Genomic DNA, 27,178 nt, shown 5'->3' with positions numbered 1-27,178 from the left:
CGCCCTACAGTTGTCCTTGCTTCTGGAAAGCAGGGTACGTGAGACAGGGAATCTAGTTCCCCTTCACGGTAATGGCAACAAGCAGCAGGGACATCACTTTTTTATCTATAAAATGAGGAGTCTAAAAATCTAAAATTGCCTTCGGCCATGAAATCCTATGATCCCACGTTGCAGGGTGATGAGATCATCTTGAACTTTCAGCTCCTCTCTGGTCTAGAGCCAGTAGTATGAAGTACTAGAGTATTTCATGATTTTTTTTGGCGGTCGGGAAACATTAAGTAAAAGCTACATTCAATGAGCAATCTTTTACTCATCCTCGGATCAGAGGAAAATAACTAAATGTGCTACTTCTTTTCCTGGGCTTTGGAAACTCCACCACAGAAGAAAATGCAACTCCCCACAAATGGCTACAGTTTATTCCAAGAATTGCTCTTAGATAAATAATCCAAGTGTGTGCAATATTTCTTGGCAAAACCACCCAAGGTTCTGCATACTGCACTGGTTTATAATTTAGGAGGATGAATTTAATTTTATGATTCAACAACCAACACTGAAAAATAAATGACCACTGAGCCATTAAAAAGGTAGTCAAAGGGTACAGAACAGTCACATATTCTAGGGAGAAGGAGGGGAAAAGCTTTTCTGCAAATTCGGCTACTTGGTAGCTTTTGATGATAAATAGCTGGCTTAGGAAAATAATACCACTTAGCCCCTGAGCAAGCAGACAATATGGTTTCAAGTAACATTATAATCAAAGATTCCCCCAACTACAACTGCAGCCCTAACCTCTGAGTCCCTCCTTATTTTCAGCTCTTTGAAAGACAAATCTTAGAATTATTTATATTCTCATGTTTCACGGCTATTCATGCACCCAGTCCTGCCAGTTCCCCTCTTAATTCTTCAGAAAAGGCAAAGCTCAGAATCTTATCAAGCAGGAGTCTTTTGGGGGCTCCTTCAAGATCCTTCTGTATATCTTCAAACTCACCAACCTCCCCTTTTTCATTTCCTCATGACCAGAATATTGTGATGGCTCCTGGCTGGGCCCCTAGCCACAGGCTGTCCCAACACCAATATACCCCACAAGAGCAGCTCAGACCATCCTCAGTATCAAAGTTTGTCCTACATATTACTCATTCTGTGGTTGATATTGAGATCTTCGCTCCAAAAACCTAAACTCATCAGCCTGGCCTTTGAAATACTCGCCCAGTTCCAATCTTCTCAGCTCCCTGCGTAATCTGTCCTCCGGGTCTTTCCCACATTTTGCTCTGTGAAAGCCACTTCAACAAATATATCTGACATCGTGGCTGCACTGAGGTCATGTCTGATAATGACGTGGGGTAACATGCTTAGCACAGCGAGGGGCTCAGAAGGTGTCAGCTACTGTCAGGGTTTTTTTTGTTTTTTGTTTGCTTTCCATAACACAACATGAGCTTCTCCAGGAAGAATCTTCATGGCTTACTTCCTAGGGAAAAAAAAGAGACTGGAGTCTCTGTAACATGCAGCAGGAAGCCAAAATACGGCTCTTCCTAGCCTGTGGCCAGTCTAGACGTTATCATGATTATTTCTGAATAAAAATATGAGGCAAGACTTACCTCTCCATCAACATTCTGCAGACCATACTGCTCACAGATGGAGACCAGCTTCTTTCGGTTCAGGTGACCATCACGGGTGATCCCCAAGTCTTCACAAACCTCCTGCAGTTTCTCTTCTATCCAGTCTTGGGGAGCGGAAGACCCACCCTGTGAGGCATTCAAGTCGTCTGGGTTCCAAAATCTTAACTGACCTGAAATAAAAACATCTATTGTGCTGTCCGCAAAGGAATTACAAAGAGAGAGAGCCTATCCTCAAAGAAAATCGTGCTTTTTGAAAGTCAGTATTACAGGAAAGAGACTATCAATGCTGATTCCATTTTGATTTGAGTCTGCAGTTCACATGAAATGGAACCACAGGTTCTTGGGCTGCAACTAGAGCGAAGAGGCACCTTTTTTCTACACCATGCAAGAAACACCTCCTCTGCAGGCATACCAAGGTTCTAGGTTTGTTTTATTCCAACTGAAAGCAAGCACAGGCTTAAGGCTTTGGTGTGACTGGGGGAGAAGGCTAGTTGAGAGCCAGTCCAGAGAGATTTCTATGCCCTGCCCCAACTACAGCTACCAGACGTCTCTATTGCCGCTCTTTCTAGTCGAAGCACTAGAACTGCTTTTACTGAGAAGAAATGATTTCATGATAAGTATCATAACATAATCATAAAAGTCTCAGGATTATCCTGTTTCCAAATCTTTACACCTTCAAATATCCTGCCCTACAGACAAACCCACTTGAAAGAATAAATGGTTGTAAATTGCAAGTTACTAATCATTTAACATTAAGGATAGGTTTTATTTGAACGCTTAAGGATCAGACTTATTTAAAAATCAAAATGTATTTAGCCTCTATTCAAAGTTCTCACTTCAAGTTAAATTTTTCACTTACGTGTTAGAGATTTCTAAAGTCATTACTCAATCATGAGATAATTACTGGCACAATTTTGTGTGCCTGGAAGAACCTTAGGAGGCTGAGAAGTGCATTTAGTGATACCCTTACTATTTATTGAAGACATTAAGCTCATTACTGCTGTGTCTTTCCAGGTCAGAGACCTAGAGAACACACAGTAATTACTCTTAAGTGGAGTTCCGCCAGGGTAGCCTGAGAAGTGGGAGAAGGTTCTGGCAGCTGTACCACAGTGCCATCTGCTGGCCCCAGAAATTCAACATGCTCTGCGGCTTCTTCAATCCATCTGAAACTTGTCAATGGGTGTGTTTTAATAGGTCTCTATTTAGTTTAGGACTGCTCATAGATTAATTTCAAAGTTTGTTTAAGAGAGTAATTGACCCATAAGTAAAATTCCACATCTTAGTTGCCATTCCTTGCATGAGGTTAAATGCTAGGGTTTTAAAACTATGAACTTTCCCCCGGGAATGAGTATTTTTTATGGCTGTTGTTGTTAGGGTTACTTCTTAGCTGGCCTCCAGCATGTGAGGTTGTTGGGAAGAAGGCTGAGAGCTGCAGGAAAGGGGGTGTAGAGTCTGAGTGCCCTGTGACCAGCAGAGCCCGACACACTCGGTTCCTACCTTCTGCTTCATACTCCTCACTGCGTTGTGTCTTCCAGTGCTAGAGAAGGCAAGAGAAGATTAGTGTGCTTTAGTACATATTCAGTCTTTCCAAGATCAGAACATTCCCTGGCTCTGAAATCATCACCTGGGTGAGTCACATGACGCAGAACCCTCCAGGTGGGTTCTCCTGAGTCAACCAGCCAATTGAGAAGAGACTCAAGAAACACCCATAGCTGGCTGCACTATTTCAACTAGGGATTTGCCTTTCGCATTTGCAAACTGACTCATTCAACAGCAAAACCTATCACAGCCAATAAAAGCCAAAGCAAATATGCAGAGTCCATCAACCAACAAAAATTCATACCATGCATTTATGAATTTGTTCTTCAACGTGTACTGAGTGCGAGGTATTACGGTACATCTTCAGAATACGACTATGAACAGAACACATTTCTTGCCTCGAGAAGTTTATATGCTAATGAAGACATGCAGACAAGAACACAGAAAGTACAATATTGTAGCGTGTTAAGTGTTACGATGGGGAACTTTTCAAAATGTTAATGAGGGTACCTAAATGGAATCCTCCAGACTCGGGAGATCAGGGTAGACTTCCTGAAAGAAGCAACATCTAAACTGAGGCCTGAAGGGTGAGCTGGAGAGAGCCATGTGAAAAGGAAGGAGAAGCCACTGTTTGCTGAAGCACAGAGTCAAGAATGAGTCTACTGTGTTTGTGACACAGTGAGGAAGGAGACAGAGATGCAACCCACAACAAGTAGGCTAGAAAGCTCAAGTTAAATAAAATATGTTACTGGTAAATTGCATTAGAAGCCGTGAAAATTGAACTGGACCATCTTGCCCCTATTGTGCTGTGTTACTACTGGGTCTTTTTCAAGTCACAGCATACATTTGTAATCCATGTACTGCACAAAAGCACCCAGCCAAGGGCACAAATCAGAACAACTCCAGCCCTTGCTCCACCGGCCAAGCACAGTACAGGTCTACTTCCAGTCAGTGGCAACGAGTAGGTCCGCAGTGGCCTTTGGCTGGCCAGCGAGCTGCCTAATCACTCCTGTTGGGAGGGTCTACAACCATTGCAGGAAATGCTGTTTAGAAACGGGGTAGCCCCCCTTTTGAAAGCTGGCTGCTGTCTCAGCAGAGATCCAACCTGATGAATGAAACTGCGTTTGATAACAAATACCCAGCCCTTTCTCTGTGACGGCTCAACTATACAAGACAATCTGATTTCTTGGGATCCTAAAGAAAGGCAACAGGAAAATACACCTGATGAACTGAGTTCATCAGTGTGCCACCCAAAATCCTTAGCTTGAATGTTGACTTTCAGTATCTCATTCAAGCCGAGATGAGTTGAGGTCATCTACTTTCTTCCTCCCCATACTCACCTATGTTGCTCCTCTCCAATTAACTAAAGGACAGCGATCTCCCAGGGTTTCACAGTTCCATATTTTACTTAGAAACAGACTGAAGCTAGCACCAGAGAGTTTCCCCGGTTCTGCCACACTATACTGAAACTCCAAACTGACGATGCTGAGATGGGTCATTCTTGCCATGACTCAAAATGCAGAAGTTCACTACAACTCCTTCAGATTACAACTGCAAGTTGCTAATACACATGGTAGTTATGGAAACAGAATTAGGGGACAGTGTGATTTTTGCTTGTCTGTGATTACAATTTTAGCAGTCCACATTTCCTCATAAAGACACATTGTCGACCTGGTGGATGTCTGATGCACGGTGGGGGTACGGAAGGAGCAGTGGGGTAAGCAGCCCAATGTACAGTCTTTCTTACACTATTGGTTCTGGGCAGAATTCAACCGTTGTCATATGAAATGATTTAAATCAATAAAGCTCCACTACTAAAAGCAGCCTGCCTGTCTGTCCCAGCATATCTATTTCCTCACCCACAGAGCGAAGATTTAAATTCTTATACTACTTTGGCACCCCACATTGTGAAAATTTATTATTCAGCATATAAGTTGGAAGCACCCTAAAACGGAATCCCTTAAATCCACCTGAAACAAATAAAATGGGTTTCTATGATCTAAGAACCACCGTTCAAAATAAAACCTATGAAAATCATGAAAAGGGGACAATTTTTTAACAGCACAAATGGACAGGAAAAGTAACAGGAGAATATGCACCATCACTGGACCCAAACAAGAAAGGGAGCCCCCACTAGGATAAACAGATGGAAAAATGCAAACACACACCTTCAAAAAAAAAACCCTTGGTAACAATTCCTAACATAATGAGGTGCGTATAGTGACAGAAAGGTTTATTTCTTACATTTGCTCACCTCTCAATTCACTTTAAAATAGTGAGCAATTAGTTCAAAGGTGCAAGAGGCTCCAATATACTGTTTCAAATATTTCATGAGTCTATGGGACTGGATGCTTATATCTGATTCACTTCTCAGGGCAGTATTCCCTGCTCCCCTCTTTCCCTGATTCTTCCCCCTAATTAATAAGAGTGCAGGGACATGGGAGCCAGACGGCCTTACCTACTGAATTTGGCCTGGACACATTTATGAATTGCTTTTCCCTCAGTTTCTCCATCTACAAAATGGGGATATAGTAGTACATATTTCACAGAGTTAGGTAGAATGCTTAGAATTGTGCTTGGCACAAAATAAGCACTATAAAATCTTATTTTTATTGGGCATGTGCTTATGTAGTACCTATTAAATTTATTTTGCTAGATTTTATTTTTATTACCATGTTTAAACTTAAGGCGTTAAATTGGGTGGCCCTGGGAAAGTATTCATATACATTTGTAAGAAAAATGCCAACTCCAGCAGATATGCAAAGAATACAGACAATTCACATAAAAGGCAACACAATTAAACAAATATGGGGAAAGACTCATTTCAACAGCAAAGAAGTATAAATTAAAACCAAGGAATCACTTTGTTCCCATTAAATTAGCAGTATTTAAGATAGGAGTCCTATTACCATCAAGGTTATGACTTAAAATAGGCCTGTTTAAATGTTACTGGTAGTGATGTGGATGGACATTACCCTTTTAGTAAAGAAAATTGCTTCATGTTTGAAAGCCATAAAAAACGTTCATACTCTTCGACCCAGTAATTTCATATGATTTCTAATGATAGTAAAGTCAAAGGAAAAATGCATATGCATAGATATGTACATTTAGCACTCTTTGTAAGACTACAGAAAACAATTTAAACCCTCAACAATGGAGCACAAAGTACAATTATACATCATAATGTAGTCATTAAAAGTGTAATTATAAAACCACGTAGGAGATGGAAAAATATGAAATGTTAAATGAAAGACCATAACAAAAATGCTCTCTACACTATGCCGCTGGCAAAAATATTTATACAGTAAGACAAAGACTGGAAGGAAACAGACATAATCAAAATTGGTGCATTTGGTTGAAGGAATGTGGCAAACGATTATATTTCCTTTGCTATTCTAGATGTTCATGCAGTAGGAACAGGTCCGACCTGGTCCGACCTTGCTATTTTTTTTACCCACCTGCCCTCAAATTCTCACCAAATGAACTTCCTATGTCATGGGGCTGGGGAGAAAGGGAAAGAACTTTCCCTTTGCTACGCACCACTCTGTGATGTCTGCAGCCTCGTCCTGCCCTGTGACCTGGGACAGAGGCCTCCCAGGAGGCCCAGGTGCGGTTCTGGCCGGTGCCTCCTGAGCTTAGCGGAGTGTGGAAAGATCAGGGACACTGGTCGGAGACCCGAATGGGGGCCTGAGACCGGGACACCCTGGAGGCAGCTTAACCGCGTGGCATCGGGTTCAGCCCCGCCTTCTGAAGCCCAGGCAGCTCGGGCAGCTCAATCTCACACAAACTACTTTGGGCACGCAGTGGCGGCTAAGGGAGAACTTGTTAAAAAATCACTAGGGTGACAGTGACGCACACATTTCTCCCGTGGTCCTGTGTAAGAAACCTAGATCCAGCTAGGACCAGCCTTCCAGAAGCAGCAAACTTAGGCTGAATGGCTGTAGTTTCATTCCAAGACTGCTTCAGTTGGAGATGGAATTTGCTGCCCAGAAATGTGCTGCGCCCCTCCCCAGTCTCCACCAAGGGTCCGTCCCTTTAATAAGGGGGAGGTAAGCACAGGGTGGCTGAATGTTATTAAATTGCAATTTCGAGGGGTGAGGGGCCAGGGGAGAGATTCAGTTCATTCATAGCTCAGGGGCAGCGGGAGGGGGATGTCAGGTTGGAAGGCTGGGGGGATTAGATCATTGGCCTACTAGAACAGCACCAATAAAAGGGGGCATCATTCTGGAACAAGGTCTTTTCATTGCTGCTGGTTTACCCAGTGCAGTGAAAGCCTGGCACGGCAGGTGGCCTCTGAGCACAGATCAGTCATGAGCATCAGAAGGGAGGTAATCTCAAAAACCTTTGGAAAAGTTGGGGAAGAAAGAAGGGACAATTGCTGGCATGTGTTCTCTAGACTAATTCACGAAAAAGGGTTAAGTTTTCCCCTGAAATCTTCCGTCACTTCGCACTGGAGAAATGGTATTAATAAATGTTTTCAAATCATTCTGTGGGACTTCAATTACTCTGGCCTCTGGAGGCAAAAGGGCAGAGGGCGTGAGCATAGGGGCTGAGTGGAGAGATGGGGTTAAGTCTGGTTCTGGCACTCTGTGACCCCTGGGGTACCCAGCTTGGGCCACAGGCCCAAGAACGTGGAGCCATACGCCTGGCACTTAGAAGTGTTAGCTGCTGTTATTAGTTCAGCCACAACAATGATGTGGTAAGGATCTGGGCTCCAGAGCTGGACCCCCTGTCCCCCGAGTTCAGTTTCAGTTCCACCACTTCCTTGCTGTTCAACCTTGGACTCGTTACTTAACTCCCCGCCTGCCTTGATTATCTCACAATGCCTGCCTACAAAGGTGTGCTAATATTTGGAACGCACTTAAAATGGTGCCTGCTACAAATTAAGAGCTAAGTGTCTGTTAAGTAAATCAGTATTACTATTACTGCTCCTATTATTTGGGTGTCCAAAACTAGGACAAGGGCAGAGAAAAGAAACAGCAGAGAGACCAGCATCAGCTTTAGGAACAAACCCAAAAGAGACTCTGTAGAAGCTACGGCTTTGAACATGGTTGTCGTGATGAAGCAATCAATTTTTGATTCAACTTATAGGAGCAGGGCCTTCCTGGGCACCCTCCCCATGGGCGGCAGTGCCCCGTGGGTTGCCACAGCTGGCAGGGGCGGCCCATGCTTCCATATTAGTGTGCCCAGCGTGCTGGCCCACGGCCCTACTGAGAGCAGCTGGAGGAGAGAGGGTCAGAGGTTGCCTGGCCCCAAAATGGCTGCTACCGAAGGCAGCCCCCAGCCCCCCTTGGGCAGACAAAGGTGAGCCCCGCACCACTCCGTGGGCTGTGCCTCTCCATGTCACACTGGCCACTGTGGCCGGTGCTCTAGCTGTCCTATAGCTGGGCCAGGGTGCCCTGCACACGGGGGCCGCACCAGTGAAACTGCCTTCAGGACCGCTTTCTTGGGAGGGCCACCTGCTTTGCTGGACTGCAGAGCAGATGGCCTGAGCCTCTTGGAGCCCGGGCTTCCAACCCCAAGGCGGGGCCAGCATCTGCAGCCTGCGGGAGCAGCAAGGCCCCCCACCCACAACAGCTCAGTCACAGCCCCCACCAGTCATCTGCTCCAATGCAGACCTCATGCGCCGCAGAATGTATGGCTAATTAAAATGATTATGGGAGCTTACACGGGGTTATTCTTTCCCAGCAGAGGTGGCTGAACTGATCTCAGCAGCCCTAAGCACATGTTTTGTTTTGTTTTCTTCTTCTTTTTTTGAAAGGGGAAAGCTTTGCAAGCCCAGAGAGAGGAGGAAGGAAATCTACTGGGATAACAAAGCTCCCCAAACAAACGGAATTGTAGTGTCCATTTGATGAGAGCAGTGTACTTAGCTAAGCCCAGGAAGTCTCTGGAAAAACACACACAGAAATCAATTTAGAAGAGTGGCTATAGCCAAAACTTGAGGACTTTTAAAAATACGGCATCTATGGCATATTTAACTAATAGTCCTAAATATCTATAAAGCCCTTGCTCTGAGCCAGGTACCGGGAACCCGGTACACCCAGCAGGGCCCCTGTTTCCGCAGGGACACACTTCCTGGGACTTCAGTTCGTTTCTGCCACCCTGCCTTTGAAGGCACATCAGGCAATGGAGGGCCTCACCACCCAGCTCCCGATCTCTCCGCTCCAAACCCAGAGAGAAGCTGCTCAGCTGCAGGTCTGTCATGACCAGAAAGCCCATCAGTTCCTTTATCTTTAAAAGCAATTAAAAGCTACAAGTAAGTCCTGGGGACAACAGGAGTTAATGTAGGAATTTTAGCGGCACACACATTTTGATGAGTCCTGCTACGTTGCCAAAACGCCTTTGGGACTGCCAGTGTGAAGAAATGCTGAATTTGAAAGAGTTTGAGCCTTAAAGTCTCCTCTCATACCAAGGTTGGGGAGTGCTCTCGGTTCACTGGATCCTAAAGTCCCTAAAGAAAGGGATTTTTTTTTAATACATCTGCTCACCATACCTTACTCATCAGAGCTGCTCTTGGGGGATAGTGAACACCGCTTTTCCATTTGGAAAATATACCTAATGGTATAGTTGGAAAATGTTACTCTTATTAAAATTAACTTGTTAATTTTTTTTTATTTGTTGTCTCCTTTATTTTCTAGTTAGAGAATAGTTACTGGAAATTGTTGACCTGGAAGGACCTGGGGGTGGGGGCTGGATGCCAAGGGCATTCCCTCTGGGATCAAGTCAGGAAGGCTTACCCAGGACAGCAAAGCCTCAAAGTCGGAAAGCTGCAGTCTGCGTTAGAACGAGAGATACCGTATTAGCTTTGGAGGGACTTCTTTATATCACTTTCAAGTGGTCTACAATCGCATCTTGAATGAGTATTTCATCTCTGGGAATGGCCAAAGGGTCTAATAGACTTAAGAAAAAGAAAGGGAAATGCTGAAATTCCATTAATAAGAAAAGCTATCTTGATGTCACGTCGTTTGATGGAAATAAATGGCATCAGGAATGAGACCGCTTACTTTGCCAAAGACTAGAACAAGAAAATCTAATGGGAGGAATAGGTACATTTCAGCTACAAAAGTTCTTGGCAGAAGTTCGCTCCATTATTAAGAAGTTTGCTCGAGCATCAGATATTTCCTCCATACAATATAAATGAAGAATTCATGAAGGTTAATTGTGAAGTTAGGCATATATGAAAATGAACGTTAAGGGGACCAGGAGTCAGTTTCCCACTGTTTGGCGAAGTGTGATTTTCCGTAGGGTAGTAAAGCCAGTTTGGGGGGTTGGTTGGTTGGTTTTTAGTTCTTAAACCCCCACACCCCCACACCCCTTCCTCCCCACACAGTCCCGACACAAAGTCGTGATTGCCCATCCATTGTTGAGTACATGGAGCAACTGGCTTCCACTTTTCTCTCAGGCCCTTACTTAAACTGCCCGGTTTTGGCTTACACGACAATTGTCTATAGTGGAAGAAATCATTGTTTAAAGCCTCCTGCTCTCGATACTAATCTTACTAGACCTGCTTTATTCCCTGTGGAGGAAAACAGTTAACAAGGTGTCCCGTGTTTTCAACGAGGGCAGAAAGCAAAGTGGTCCTGCCCCAATTATAGTCACGGAACCACCTTGCCCACCAGGTCTGAGGAACAGACTGGAACTGGGCATTAGTTTTGTTTCTCCCTACTTCCACCTATCCTGAGAAGAAAGCACAAAATTAAAATTCAAGGTCAGTTCAGTAGCCGCTGCAGGTGTGCATACAAAAAGGGGGAAAAAAAAGTACTCTTTGGAACCTAAAATCTCACTTCTGTTTCTTAACCAAGTAAAGCAGAAAACAGCCAGGAAAACGGTCTCATTAATCACACCTTATGCTGCAATCAAGAATGGGCCCTTTGTTGGGCTGGATTAATTCAGAATCAAATGTCCAACCGAACTGCCTTGAGTGAAAACGATCCCATAAAAAAAAAAGAAAAATCAACCACTTTCCTTTCAATGCCACCTGAGATGAGAGGTCAGACTCCCATGAGAATCCATTTGCCAGATAAACACACTAAATTGGAAGGTGAACGCCATGTATCAGCCTAATGGTGGAAACTACTTGTCGCTTGTGAATTAGCACATTCTGCTTCAGGGTTTCCAAATGAAATTCTGAAATACACATTTCAGTGCTGAAAATTTAGGAGGACTATAGGTCTTTCCCCATGTGATGGCTTTTTAGGGCCTTGTGAACCAGACATGGTAGGGGAGGCATGCTTAATAGCTAGGTTAGAGATTTTCTGTTTCAGCAGGAAAGAATCAAATCACTGGAATAAAACAGGAAAGAATCAAATTGTTGGAATAAAGCTGAACTAAGAGGATTAAAATGTGTACAATTTTTATTAGTTCAACATATACAAACTGAAACATCAGAAGCCCCTCCTAACAAGGTTTACTGCCGTATATTCCATTCAGAGGATGAGGCCAAAGTGGTGGAGCATTAGGTACCACGTAGCAATCACGTGTGTTCTTACCCAAGGCACCACATCACGGTGGTGGACCAGGAGTGGTCACGAGAGGGATTCCAGGTAACGAAGGAAGCTGGAAGCTTCCCATGGGACTTACATTAAAAATAAATTTAGTTGCTTGAAAGCAACCTTTATAATGGCATCACTCTCATCTGTCTGCATGTCTATGTCTTCTTGGGTGGGAGGCAGGGCTGGAGTTACAAAGAAGTACATCTATGGAGCATTACCTATAATTCTGGTTGTACATATGGGAGAAGGCCTCCCAAACAAGGATGCAGAAAAAATGTTGTGAGCCACTAGCCCAGGAGCAGAGGAATGAACTGTCAATCCATAGCAACTTCCCTATTATGGAACAACCCTAGAAGGAAGGGGGGTGGGGGGAGTTACTGTTCTATCCCTTCCAATGACTGTCTGCTCACTTATCGCTATAGGAGGAGTTCCTAGAAGGAAGCAAGTCACCCTGGGGACAGCTTTCAAGAGCTGTTTGTGACACCATTCCATTCCGTTGCCCATCCCTCTCCACGTGCTCAGATAAATAAAATAACAGATTCATCCTAGAGCAAAAATTGGTCTCCTGGTGAGTAGCAACAGATGGGCTTCTACTCCATGTAACTTTTGACCACAAGTTCAGGTCCTTTCATCTTCACCAAAAAACCATCAAGTCACTTTAGGGAAAATCGGGCGTGTCTGAGAGCAGCAGAGACTAGACTACAGTCTAAAGGCAAGCTAGGATTCTCACCTTTCCCTGAGCCAGGACCCAGGAGTCGAAGGAAACCCACAGTCAAAACCAAGAAGGCCCATCCCCGGCTCCCCATCTGACGACTCCTTGTGAATTATTCACGAAGGAGACAGCTATCCCCGCTCCCTCCTTCAATATTGCCCAGTGACACGGAGATGAAGTATGAACCACTGTTAACAAATACACCCAAGAAATAAATTTTTAATAGCCAAGGGCAGGAGACAAAAGGACCCCAGGCAACCCAAAGGGAAAAAAAGAAGCCAACAGAAGAGTAAAGCACTCCTGACAGATTCTCAACTGCTTATAAGAATAAATAAACGCCACAGGTTATTAAGAACATTCTCCTCCCCACAGTGCCCGAGTGGGGGGCCACTCTAGAATAAGGAAGATTAGCAGGCATTCCCAAGAGACAAGGGTACTTCTGGTGCAAGCTCGAGCTGCCCAGAGTATGAAGTTCTGTTGGCCCACGAGTGGCCCTAAATTGCTGAGGCTCCTGTGGAACCGGCCAGGAAACAGGAATGCTATCCTGACACGACAGTGTGACGTAAGACCGACATCCCGGGGAAACGATGTCACTGGACTGCACGTATCCGTGAAGGCAGTGAGTGTGACGTACGGCCGTGGCTGCGACACGAAGCCTGGACGGGCCCTTCATTGACAAGAGGGACTTCAAACGTGTCACACGTGCCGCTCTTGATGTTTTAAAGTGATGAATCGCTTTGAGAACTGACAGGCTCAATTCAGCTCACAAAACACTTCATTTTTAGTCAAGAAAGCATCTGGATGGGCTTCGGCTTGAGTCCACCTTCAGCAATTTTAAAAAGGGTAAAAGGGGGTGATCCAGTGCCTCTGTAAGGCTTTTGGGGGCAGGATATAACAGACTCACAAAGTCGGGTCAGTAGGGGTCGTCCTGGAGAACAGACATGGGGAGAAAGAACCCTTCTGGGCCTCTATTTGCTGTTCTACTGAGAGGGGTCACTGAGCACTAAAGCTTCTATATACAGTGTCAGAAGGTCTCACCTACGAGGTTCTGGAGGAGTAAGGGAAGTGGCAGTACAAGGCGGGGTGGGGAGGTGTGAAATGGTTCTCCCAACGTACCCTTTTACTAAGACACCGCGGCAGGATTTTGCCCAAACTCAGGCCTCTACTCTTACCTTTACCTACACATGAGCCCAAAGTCTCACTTTTAAATAGTAAATCTCACTGGAAGTTGGTAGATAAAACAAGGATATAAGAAAGAAGCTGCCAGCAACAAAATCAGCTCTGCCCAAGAACTTTCTGGGTAGCCCCCAGGCAGTAACTAGAAACCATCTTATCAAAAAATAAGTAATCACTTTATTTCTTAGCACCAAATAATAATGCCCTGGGTACTGAAAGCACTTGGGAGAAAGGAGATACTAGACTTAAAAGTGTTTCCCACATAATGAAAGCTTACCCCCTGAAGTGTTGAGAAATATTTTAACCATTTTTTCCCCACAGAGAAGTGTCTGATACATTCCACACTACTCAGGGTTATGAAACAGACTTTATGTGATAAAATGAGACCCTTCCTGACAGCAAGATAAATATTATGGACACAGCAATAACTAAAGTAGGAAAATCACTCGAATCTCTGAAATTGGATATGCAAAATTTTTGTGCACATAAGTACATGCGTTTTCCCGGGGAAAGCCCCGATCTAAATCCTCACAGGGACCCGAGAAAGGGTCTGCAACTGACTGAACCCAAGAAGAGAAGCAGCCTCTGCTTCCAGATGGACCAGCCCTGTGCTGTGCCATCCCAGGCAAGAAGGTCTCTTCTTTGCTTCTCATGGTCTGTCTTCAGCTGTCACCTCTCAGCCACGACACTCTTACACCGTTTTGGGGGGGTTTCTATCTTTCTTCTCTGCCTGCTTTTCTTCCTCTCTTCTCGCTCACATGTCTGCCACTGTTCCTTCACTTCTGGTGTGAGGGCAAGTAGTCCTTATCTTTTTTTTTCCCCCCCTGTAAGGATTTTATTTATTTATTTGAGAGAGAGAGAGTGAGCAAGAGAGAAAGCACTAGCAGGGGCAGAGGGAGAGGGAGAAGCAGACCCCCTGCAGAGCAGGGAGCCCCATGTGGGGCTCGATGCCAGGACCTTGAGATCATGACCTGAGCTGAAGGCAGATGTTGAACCGGCTGAGCCACCCAGGTGCCCCCAGGGACTCCTTATCTTTAAAACAATGTTGGAACTTCTTGGGATCGGCAGACCAGTCCTGTGTCTTCTAGACTGCAGTATTATGGCTGCTTTCATTTCTGCGCAGCACCTGTGCTCTTGTCAGTTACCTTTGGGTTTGTGGGCCTTCTGCAAGGCTGAAGATGCTAGATGTCTGACTGCTGGGGACCTTACTGGAGCAAGCTTCCTGTGGGCTTTAAGGAGCTGAACATGGGTGTTAGCAATGAACACACGCGCGTGCACACACACATGCACACACACCTCCATCAACCCCCAGTCGACAGACCACTTTGAGAAAGTTGAGGCACTTTGTCTCTTTCCCAGCTTGTGTTAATATCTGAAATATCTGCACCCCCAGTCTGAGCTGGGATTTGCAAGAAATATTTAGAGCTTGCTCAGCACGGCATTCTCCACCATGTTCTATAAATGGCACGCTGGTAAATGAGCCGTGAGAAAAGAATAAAGAAAATGTTACTGCTTCTCCTTTGCTGGTAGATTACCGCGACATGCACAAGGAAAAGCTGGGAAACGAGCGAAGCGGGCAAACCGGGCTGTTGGAGGGCCAGGCAGGCCCGGGTGCCACACCCCCACGAAGGAGAGCCGTGGCGACTGCTGAGGCCACGAGAACCAAGTCTGAAAGCTGCTTTATGTTGCCATGAAAGACAAGGCGCAGCACTCAAGATGCCAACGCGCACCACCTTCCTCTCACACCTGCCACAGACGCTGGTTTATGGATTTCGGGGCGCCGGGGGTGGCAGGGGGCAGCTTTTTACACAACTAAAAGTGGCGGTGCCATGAGGAGAGACATATTCCCAAGAAGTGCCGGAAGTGGCAGACCCCAGAAAACGTGAAAGTACCTGAATTGTAAAATACATAAACATAAAGCTGGCACAGAAATGTCAGCTCTCCAGAAGCAGAAACAGAGATGAAACATTCAAACGATAGACAAACTGGCCATATATATATATATACACCCCAAAGGCAAGTACTAAGATTAGCAAGAGAAAGAAGCCATGACCCCCCCAGTTCTCCTGTCCCCACACCACCGCCGTGGGGGCGTGCGGGGGTCTCCACACCTCTGGCCCGGGAGGGCGACGCCTGTCCCATTCCTTACCTGGTGGCGGTCACCGGCTGGGCTGTGTGAGGGCCGAGCTTCTTCCTCTAGGGGCTCAATCTCGGCAAACTCTTCCACGGATTCTTGAAACTCAGGCAAGGACCTTCGTCCATAACGCTTGCCACCTTTAACATATTTGGGCTGAGCTTCTAGTGAGCAGTCTAGGCAAGGAGACAAGAGTTGAGGCCACATTACATGACAGACTCAGCCCTTTAGCTGACACTCACAGCTGTCAGACGCAGCTTCTTATACCAGCCCCAGAATAAACCACCACTGTTGGCCAGTTGTGCTGGACGTGGGTGGATCTGAGCCGCCAGGTCAGGCGCAGAGCACAGCTTCTCATTTGGAATGACTGACAGCACCCCGAGCGCATCCCTGCATCCCACGCGAGAGATGCGATGCCGGCAACACGAGGATAGAACTAAGATCAGGCTAAAGCCAGGCGTCCTATTTGCTCTTCTGTTTATGAAGCTGGCGTCTTGCAAGAGGGGACAAGGGAGAGGGGGAGATCGTCCTGACAGGGAGACATGTCGGAGGAAGTCTTGGAGAATAATGCTAAACCAAACACCACACCCGCACCGTTAGCATTCACGCAGCCCTCCTATACCTCAGTGACTCCTCTGTGAACCATCCCACCTTCTGATCCGTCAGGCAAGCAGGGTGACAGAACAAAGAAACTGACACAGCGGATCCTAATAAATGAAGGACAGCTCATCGCTTGCATGAAACCTGGCATCAAGATCTCATTATAAAATTAAAAGCTGGGGAATAAAACAGTAAATGCAAAACTGCATAAAGGAAAACGGTAGATTTTTTTTTTTTTCCTCTTCATGAACTTCGGTGTTGCACAAAGTAAAAAGGAACGTGCATAAGGGGAGAGTCGTTTCTTGACCTTAAAGAAGGATCTCAGCATTCTGATGTCACATGTCTCAGGTACAACAGTCACTGCCGCCACCGCACACTAATCTTTCTCTACAATGGGTAGCTTCAAAGCAATAGAATAAATACTTCACTCCATGCCAACGTCATCTTAGATATAGATATGTTTTTTAGCACCTTGCACAGATTTAGGAGAAAAAGATATTCTATTAAAATACAAAAGAGTGGCAATGCTTTGATTTCGGTTCTTATCATCCACAAAAGCACGGCGTCCCTAGAGAACATAATGCATGTTCTGTTTGAACGTGACAGTCTTCACAAGATGTGTCTGAGCTCAGACATGGAGATTTTCAGATGAGGTGTGGACACCCATCATCAAAACGAGGGTGGCTGATTAGAGAAGAACTGACAGAGTGAAACCCTTCCTCCACCACCACGGAAGCCACGTTTGGGGTTAGCCATCATGTTGTCGTTTCCCTGGGAGGACGGGGGATGCCGTCTGACTAAAGCTGCCCTTCCCTGCACCCCCCCTGCCCTTCCTCCCGTATAAGCTCAGATTTCACAGATGCGGTCAGAAGCATCCTGAAAATGCTCAGCAAAGCTCAGAGTGAAGTATTTATGCTGGCTCTATAATTTCTAGCGATATTTATATCCAGCTTCTTAAAAGTCCCAGCCAAGTCATCTTATTCAGTTGAGCGATTCTCTTACAGGGAGGCTTTAAGCATTCACAATTTATACTGAAAATCACATGCATGTTTGAAGGTACCTTTCATCAGGAGGGAGTGGGTCAGCCTGTGAGTATTCAGGAGCGGCCCAGACACCCGAGCTATGTGTTGGCAGCTGAGACCCCCAGATGCTGGTCAGGTAAGAGGCAATGCAGAAGCATCCTTAATTTATTACACATTCTTATATCTTACTGGCAGACAACAAGATATAACATTCATGACAATGGGGGGCGGGGTCGGAAAAGATGAAAAGAAAAACTTAGAACGTCAGAAAAGGGAACATGACATTTCCCCGGTGTGAGATCGGTCGTGGTCTGGGGATGGGAGTGACAAAGTTGCTCTCACCGTGTCCTGCACTTTTACAGAGGAAAAGACTGGTGGGACAGAGCGACCCGCTTAAAACAACTCCTGGCAGTTACTCCAGAACCCACCTGTGGGGGAAATGACTCCCCAGTTATTTACCACTAAATGCCTCATGCCAGACAGGGAGCAGTGCTGGATTTGGTAAGGGACGGAAGGGAACAGATTGTGAGCCATTAGGGACCCTGCGAGGTTTGGGTTTATTTTACTTACTTTTGCACTGCCAGGAATTTTTTTTAATATTTATTTCATATTTTATTATTGTAAGTAATTTTGAGCAAACTTTAAGGTAGCATCTTTAACAGATTGTAACTACATCACACAGTCAATTTCTAGAGAAATCTGTTATACTGTGTACTTTTTTGGGGGGATAAGATATTAGCACACACAAAGGAAGAATGTGGTATTAATGTGACCTCATAGTGAATTTCCCAAACCCTCTCTGTGACCAATAAAGAATTAGACTAATCGAACCAATTATCAACAGTCGCTTGTTTGACTACATACTCACATCTCTCTTGAGCATCCCTATACTTACACGATAAGAAGCGAAGAAAGACAGCGACAGTAAGGACATCCAGAGAGAACATTCATGGTCAGCAGTCATTAACGTATTAAACATTTGAAAACTAAGATTTTCTTTACCAATCACAACCAGGCCCTTAAAAGGCCACAGTAGCAGCCCACCAAATAAATTTGAAGACACCCTTATACCCCTAAATTAAAGAATGCTCTACCCTATCCTTACGACGTCCAACAGAGACTCACAAAACTGCAGCCCGGGGGCAAAGTTTATGTCCTTTATGAGTGTATCCAGATGTAACTTACACATTTCAGGGTTTCATCACGGAACGATTTTACCTATGCCAGATAATATGGTGTTGCTTGATTTAGAAATGAAATTGTTTACGTCATATAGCCTAAGTGTAAGTGACTGCTCCAATCACGTGCTCCAAGGAGGGATATGAAATGCCAGTGACACAAACAATATACAAGGGACTGCCAAACTTTCAGTGTTTTATTTCCTTGAATATTTATTTATGATTCTACTTGGATTGCCAAGCTTCGGAGTCATTTTCGCTTCTTTCAATTTTCTATTTCTCCTATTTGACAAAAATAAAAATGGACTTTGAAGGAAAGAGGACAAGCCCAGACTGCCTAGAGGAGTCTTGAGCCCCATCCTTGGAGAATTTATCGTGAAATGCACCAATCCTAATAAAGTGGCGTTGAAGCAGTCCTATGTGACTTAGTCTAGATGATCTGGGTGTTATTCCATACACCAAACACTTGGTTATGAGTAGGGGACAACAGAAATATCTTGATTCACTCCCCTAAAGAATGCTAGAGAAATACAGAAGCAACTAATAGTCTCTACAGAGCAGTTGCGGAGTTGGGGGGAATCTAAATGGGGAGGTCAAAAGACGAAATACTATTTCTCCCAGCCTTAGAAATGAAACAAAATCTGGATGCTCAGACACCACATTCTTTACTCCATATCCCGTCTGTCCCAAGGAGAGAAACTCCAGACCTGTAATAATGTCCGCCTTCCAGAATCAGGATGAACCACCATGCATATGCATGACTTGTGACCAGAAGTCTTACACTTATAATAAGAGGAAAACTGAAATGCAGAGTCAGTGAGAATGACCACTCAGGGGATAAGCCAGCTGCAGGCAGGCAAAACCACACTCACCCGCCCACCCCGCTCTCGACTCGCTCCCTGCCTCAATTCTCGCTGAACAGTACAGAGCACATAGTCCGTGGATATTTTATCACTTTTTGATTTAAACCTCCCTGTTCCCAAAACTGACCTGAGGTTATTTCCAGGATGAAGAACAAAGCTCGGTCTTTTTGGTGCTGATGTTCTTATTTTGAAACTGCTTGTATGGACCCTTGCTTTCTCCTTCCCTTCCTGCCCCATTCAGTTAGCCCGGACGATCGTTCCCAGGGACACCAGCCCTTTCCAAAGCCAAAGGCCCTCAGCACAGGGTAACTCCAGTCTGAGGCTCTCCGTATTACATTTCTACTGAGCACATGGGATTCCTGAAACTCATTTAAAAGTAAGGAGTCAAAAATGAAGCACACACTGCAAACCTTGGGACGAGCAGCCGCAGGAAGCTTCCCTGGGAAAGGGCAGTCAGGCAGCAAATGAACACCCTCCAGCCCCATGGCACATCCCCACTTCCCCGCCTCCTGTAACACCATTACACGGGCATGACACTGAGTGCAACCCCGTATCTGATACTAAGTGAGAGGAAAGGGAAGAGAATTAAAGGGAGACCAAGACCAAGAGAGAAAGAGAGAGAGAGAGGCGGGGGACGGGGGAGAAAGAGGGAGAGACAGACATGGACAGACACAGGTGGGGGGAGAGGGGGTGGGAAGGAGAAGATGGGCAGGGACCTAGAGGCCTATGGAAGGTGGGGAGCAAGAGCAGATGGGGGAGGGGACCGGAAGTGGGGGCAAAGTGCAGTGCGGGTCCAAGGAAGAGGGCAGAGGTGAGCTGGAGCGGTAGAAAGAAGAAAGGGCTGAGGAGGGGGATGTCCCAAGGAGGGAAGGGGAGAAGGAAAGTCCAAGAGAGAATGAACAACATGAAGACATCAGGGAAGCCTTCGCAGGTTCCTTCCGCCTCACCGTGTGCCCTGCGCCTCCGTGGGAGGTCATCAGCCAGCAGGGCCCTCACCCCACACCTCTGTGCACACATGGCCCTTTCTGGGGCAGCTGCTTGCTGGCCGCTAGCACCCCGCTCCGCAGCTACCCCTCTCTCCTGGAATCCACACTCAAGACACGGGGGCTCATCCGGGGCTTTCAGGGAAGGCAGGGACAGAATTTCAGGAGCAGTCGCCCCAGCCAGCTCTCACCAATCTGAGTTGATGGTTCTTGCTGGAGCACACAGGTGCCTCAGGGCACAAAGCTAATGGGGTGGCTCTGACTGACCTTGCCTGGGAGGGAAGTTCGGAGGGGAAGGTTTGCACCCCACCAGGGTGCCCGGGATGGTGGATGGGTGTGGCCGGCCCAGGACCTAGTGGTCTAACTGGTCTGTGGAGACCTAAAGCCGCTGAAGAGCCACAGAAAAATGCTTTGAGGTGTTAACGACGATAGGACTGTTTCCCCAGCCTTCTCCTAGGGGTGTCAGCCTGCTGGTCCCTGTTGGAAGGCCACGCATCCCGAGCCATTTTGGGGGAAGAAGGCAGAGAATTCACATTTCACTTAAGCGAATCCTCCCCGTTGTTCCAGTTTCAACTCAAAACGTATTTCTCTCAAGTAACTGCTTGGTACAACTTTCATGGAACCTTTTCTTCTATGAATTCAGTGCCACCCATACTGTTGATAGCTCCTGATTTCATAACGATCATGGTCCTCTTTTTCTAAAAGCATTTTACATGTTAGAATTACCAACCCAGTTGGGCTGTAATGCTTTCTAGGGCAGCAGAGCTTCATGGAAAGAGCCTGCCTGGGCTTTGATTCAAACAGACCTGGACTGGAACCCTCAGTCCTCATAAAGATCAGGAGTACTTAATGTCATGAAAGCTTAGCCTACTTTTCTGGAAAGGAAAATGACAGGAGCTCAGTGGGACAAGGATGCTGTTCTGTCTGGTAGCTCCTGGCCTAGAAGCTCGAGACACACCCCATGGCGTTCCCCCCTGCCGCCCCAGACTTCTGTGGGGCCAACAGTGGCCTGGAGCCAGTGGGCTGGGCCAGGGGAGCAAAGTCAGAGATTCCACGGCCCCCAAACCTGCAGCAAACTACCCTGACCTCGTTTTTTTGTAATGGGTAAGATTAGCGGCAAACGCATCATGTTGTGATCCAGTCTGTCGTCTCAGGAACTGGAGCCACCTCTGTGTCACTCTTACCCAAATTTTCTCTTCCTTGTCACCTCCTTCCCCTTTACCTGATATGGGAGGGACACTAAGACTCCCTAACTCTCCTTTTCATGTCCCTGCTTTGGAAACCTCCTCAGACTCTGAAGTTGACATAAACGTACAACACTGGCACAACTCCTGAGTCAGCGGTTTTGTTCACAGGAGTATTTTGGTTTTTTGTACAAGTATTTTGTTTTTTTTGCACAACACATGTAGTTTTTAAAAGAATGCCTTCTGCCCTTTAGTAAAAATGAAGCACATCAAAATCATCGTCAAGTATTCTTAGTAAAATCATCAGAAGCATTCTAGAGCACACTTGAATTGCTATTTATTCTTTGATTACAGATACATCAAAATTTGCCTAACTATACATTATCAAATATTTATGCTTGATATATATTTTTCCACTATTTCAAATTTCTACTGTCCTTATACACACAGCTTTGTGCACATCCATAAATATTTCCATAGCATAAAATCTGAGAGCTGCATTGATTAGCCAAAGGAATTTTTTATAGTTTCTGGTGCTTGTTCATTGTTCCATATAATCCCAGGACAGTCCTATCATTTTATGTGACCTGCAGTGGGTGTGAGTGTTTCCAATTCCCCTTGACCTTAGGAAGTGACTCCTCACTCCTTTTTTGATGGTGGTGGTGGTGGTGGTTTTATTTTGCTTTTAACTTTTGGAAAGACGTCCTGGTCCTCACTGTTCTGGTCCTCATAGACAACAAGGGAACAGGGAACCAAGTTCTTATTTATTTCACTCAACCAGAGAAAGCACAACAGAACACAACTCTTGGGCCATTTGTGTGTAGATCTCCTAAAAACAGGGCCCTCAGCCAGACCTCGGTGCCTGGTCCAAGGCCTCTGAACATAGTGGCAAACACCCATCTTTAGCCCGATACCTGGTCATAAGACCTGCTTCCCTGCAAACCTGGTGAGTGAATGAAAAGATATCTGTTTATTATATTTATAGCTTCCTCAAAATATTAGAAAAATAATTAAATTAGGGTAGCTCTTGGAATTAGGAATATTATCTTAAAAAAAAAACAAACAGTCATCTGTACCAAAACCACCCATAGTCTTATTTTCCTAATGATTGGGCTTTTGCTGATCTCAGTTTTCCCTCACCAGGTAAACAAAGGGAAGATTTTTACACTAACCATATCAGGGAAAGAAAGGGCTTCCAGTATTATGCTAACACCTACTACTGAACAGAAATCTAATGCAAAATACATCAAACAAGGACAAAATCTCTGGAGAACAGATCCAGACAGTATGTTGATACCATATAGCTTAGAGACCGTGCTGGCATTTCCATTACAAAAATCCTATAATCTAAAGCCAGAGCAAATTGAATAAATAACCAATAATTAACTTTTTGTTCCTCTCTTAATTCTAGGAAAATAATTTAAAAATTAAATTGTGCATGTAGATATGAAGGAATTATGTCACTGATGTCAATCAGTTAGGAATTTAAAAACAATTCCCTACATCCCCAATGCATTTTCCTGTCCCTATCTCAATACCAGCATTTTTCATTTTGTTGTTGTTGTTGTTGTTTTTAGGGGAAAAACTCTTCCCTAAGTCTTAGAATCATAAATTATCAGATGATATGATACTGTATGTGGAAAACCTAAAAGACTCCATCCCAAAACTGCTAGACCTCATACAGGAATTCAGTAAAGTAGCAGGATATAAAATCAATGCACAGAAATCAGTGGCATTCCTATACACCAACAACCAGACAGAAGAGAGACAAACCAAGGAGTCGATCCCATTTACAATTGCACCCAAAACCATAAGATACCTAGGAATAAATTTAACCAAAGAGGCAAAGGATCTGTACTCAGAAAACTATAAAATTCTCATGAAAGAAATTGAAGACACAAAGAAATGGAAAAATGTTCCATGCTCATGGATTGAAAGAACAAACCTTGTGAAGATGTCAATGCTACCTAGAGCAATCCACACATTCAATGCAATCCCCATCAAAATACCATCCACTTTTTTCAAAGAAATGGAACAAATAATCCTAAAATTTGTATGGAACCAGAAGAGACCCCGAATAGCCAGAGGAATCTTGAAAAAGAAAAGCAAAGCTGGCGGCATCACAATTCCGGACTTCCAGCTCTACTACAAAGCTGTCATCATCAAGACAGTATGGTACTGGCACAAAAACACACACACAGATCAATGGAACAGAACAGAGAGCCCAGAAATGGACCCTCAACTCTATGGTCAACTCATCTTCGACAAAGCAGGAAAGAATGTCCAATGGAAAAAAGACAGTCTCTTCACCAAATGGTGTTGGGAAAATTGGACAGCCACATGCAGAAGAATGAAACTGGACCATTTCCTTATACCACATACAAAAACAGACTCCAAATGGTTGAAAGACCTAAACGTGAGACAGGAGTCCATCCAAATCCTAAAGGAGAACACAGGTAGCAACCTCTTCGACCTCAGCCGCAGCAACTTCTTCCTAGAAACATCACCAAAGGCAAGGGAAGCAAGGGCAAAAATGAACTATTGGGATTTCATCAAGATAAAAAGCTTTTGCACAGCAAAAGAAACAGTCCACAAAACCAAAAGACAACCGACAGAATGGGAGAAAATATTTGCAAATGACATATCAGATAAAGGACTAGTATCCAAAATCTATAAAGAACTTAACCAACTCAACACCCAAAGAACAAATGATCCAATCAAGAAATGGGCAGAAGACATGAACAGACATTTTTCCAAAGAAGACATCCAAATGGCCAACAGACACATGAAAAAGTGCTCAACATTGCTCGGCATCAGGGAAATCCAAATCAAAACTTCAATGAGATACCACCTCACACCAGTCAGAATGGCTAAAATTAACAAGTCAGGAAACGACAGATGTTGGCGGGGATGCGGAGAAAGGGGAATCCTCCCTACACTGTTGGTGGGAATGCAAGCTGGTGCAACCACTCTGGAAAACAGTATGGAGGTTCCTCAAACAGTTGAAAATAGAGCTACCATACGATCCAGCAATTGCACTACTGGGTATTTACCACAAAGATGCAAATGTAGGGATCCGAAGGGGTACGTGCACCCCAATGTTTATAGCAGCAATGTCCACAATAGCCAAACTGTGGAAAGAGCCAAGATGTCCATCGACAGATGAATGGATAAAGAAGATGTGGTATATATACACAATGGAATATTACGCAGCCATCAAAAGGAATGAGATCTTGCCATTTGCAATGATGTGGATGGAACTGGAGGGTGTTATGCTGAGTGAAATAAGTCAATCAGAGAAAGACATGTATCATATGACCTCACTGATATGAGGAATTCTTAATCTCAGTAAACAAACTGAGTGTTGCTGGAGTGGTGGGGGGTGGGAGGGATTGGGTGGCTGGGTGATAGACATTGGGGAGGGTATGTGCTATGGTGAGCGCTGTGAATTGTGCAAGACTGTTGAATCACAGATCTGTACTTGTGAAACAAATAATGCAACATATGTTTAAAAAAAAGAAAAAAGAAGAAGATAGCAGGAGGGGAAGAATGAAGGGGAGTAAGTTGGAGGGGGAGACGAACCATGAGAGACGATGGACTCTGAAAAACAAACTGAGGGTTCTAGAGGGGAGGAGGGTGGGGGGATGGGTTAGCCTGGTGATGGGTATTAAAGAGGGCACGTGCTGCGTGGAGCACTGGGTGTTATGCACAAACAATGAATCATGGAACACTACATGAAAAACTAATGATGTAACGTATGGTGATTAACAATAAAAATTTTTAAAAAATCATAAATTATCAGAGTAGAATGGATGTTGAAAATCATCTAGTATGAAAAATCATCACACTAATTTTAAAAGTAAAGAAACTGTACCTTAGAGAAATTATAAATGGCAGAACCCAAGTCTGGAAATAATGATTTAATTCCATCTCCTCTCAAATTCTTTCTTTTTTTTTTTTTTAAGAGGGAGAGAAAGAGAGAGGAGGCGGGGAGAGGGAGAGAAAAAAATCTTAAGCAGGCTCCATGCCCAGCCCAGAGCCTGACGTGGGGCTCGATCTCACCACCCTGAGATCATGACCTAAGCCGAAACCAAGACTGGGACACTTAACTGACTGAGCCACCCGGGCACCCCTCATCTCAAATTCTAATATAGCTTTGTTTTTATTTATATATAACTGTCTTTTATTAGAGGAATATGAAAGCATGACGTCCACTAGGCATTTGTCCTTAGCAAGCAGAACTTCCCAGTGTCAATTTAGGTTAGGGAGAGTCTGACAGAAACACAAAGCTAGTCTTTTTCATGAATTTAGATGTCATTTAGATACTCAGAGATGACACGACTGAATCTTGGAGCTGAACAGATCTTAAGTATCTTCCAGTACAACCTCTTTCACATATGAGGTGACCGAAGACCACAGAGGAGGTGACGTAGGAGGCCACCCAATTAGAGAGGCAGGGACAGTATTTTATCACTCCTGGCTCGAGGGCCTTTCCCACCATACCAAGCTGGGCTTTCTATATTATAGTCTCGTACAGCGTCCGGTATTTTTAACCTATAAAAAGTGTTATAAAATATCCATTCGTGACCCATTCCATTTCAAAGGCTGTGCACTGTGGCCCTGTTCTTTCAGTCACCTTCCATAGCTTAAGGGCAATTTTCCTCTCAAAGTCTAGTTGGTCCATTGATTTCAAAAGACAAGACAAAAACACCACAGGTCTGGCCCTTACGGTACAAGACGAATTAAGTACTGAAAAGCCAAAGGCGGCTGCAGACACAGACATTCCTGTCACTAATGATCAGGTGAAACTTGCTCTTTTCACTCCTTCCTGCTGACTCTGGCCAGTTGTCAAAATCTCTGTGGCCAGGCCGTACTGACTGAGGACTGGGTCTGCCCCCAGCTCAACCATCTGGGCGTTGACATTCTTAAGCCAGAGCTTCCTCGAGAGGAGGAGCCCCCCGGTGACACAGCGGCAGCATCCTCCTCTGCCACCACGTGTGAGATTTCAATTAAGCCACGTGTCTCTTCAGGTCTTGGTGTGCTCATGGGGAAAACGCCAGCATTCTCTCCAGCCCTACGAAGGTATGGTCTAGGATTTAAGGGATAGTCATCTTCATAAAGGGGAAGAAGGGAGTGACCTCAGGCAGACTCCGGATATCGCGTTTGAGTCCTGAACATTCTTTCTCTGTCGCTTGCTTACCAGGCTGTGGGGGTTGAATCGCATTTTCGAGTGGGTGAGAGAATGTTGCAGTGGAAAGAACTGCATGATCCCCAGGAACAACTGGAGGGGCCAGAGCGAGTTGGGCCAGAGACAGAAAAAGCAGAGATGCTCAGGAACAAAGCGGGGACTGTGGGAGGCAGGGCTGACTCACTGGCTCCTAAGAGATAGAACAGTCTTTAAGGTGCTGGCTCAATCCTAGCTTTTATCCTGCAGGCCAAACATTAGGGAAGGCCCACAAGCGCTGTGTAAAATGTTGTCGATAGGTACTCTGCTGCTTCATTCCCCTGATCTGGGGCAGCTCTCTCATGAAGGTCTGCAACAGCCTACCCAAAGGACGGAGCACACAGTGCCACGATAAAATCCCTTCTGTGTGTTGTCCTGGAAAACTTGTCCAAATTATGGTCTTGACCTGCACTGCAGTGAGGCACACACAGAACTCTGAACCCACCATTGGGAGCCAG

The 27,178-nt window shown here is 45.0% G+C and overlaps 1 protein-coding gene across 11 annotated transcripts in view; it reads right to left on the bottom strand.

Annotated features, from left to right (window-relative positions):
- Positions 1-27,178, bottom strand: part of NIN (ninein) — a 99,191-nt gene that overhangs the window by 50,561 nt on the left and 21,452 nt on the right. For all 11 annotated transcript variants that reach the window (XR_003516005.2, XM_027572347.2, XM_027572349.2 and 8 more), the window contains 3 exons: positions 15,682-15,842; positions 3,111-3,150; positions 1,593-1,783 (listed from right to left, as the gene is read on the bottom strand). Coding sequence is in view for 10 of the 11 variants with exons in the window: in XM_027572347.2 (XP_027428148.1) it covers positions 1,593-1,783; positions 3,111-3,150; positions 15,682-15,842 (392 nt within the window). In the remaining variant the exon portion in view is untranslated. The remainder of the gene's footprint in view (positions 1-1,592; positions 1,784-3,110; positions 3,151-15,681; positions 15,843-27,178) is intronic.

The sequence above is a fragment of the Zalophus californianus genome, chromosome 6, assembly GCF_009762305.2.
Source record: "Zalophus californianus isolate mZalCal1 chromosome 6, mZalCal1.pri.v2, whole genome shotgun sequence".
Lineage (NCBI taxonomy): Eukaryota > Metazoa > Chordata > Mammalia > Carnivora > Otariidae > Zalophus > Zalophus californianus.
The sequence above is the reverse complement of the archived record's forward strand: the minus strand, read 5'-3'. Positions and strand labels throughout refer to the sequence as shown.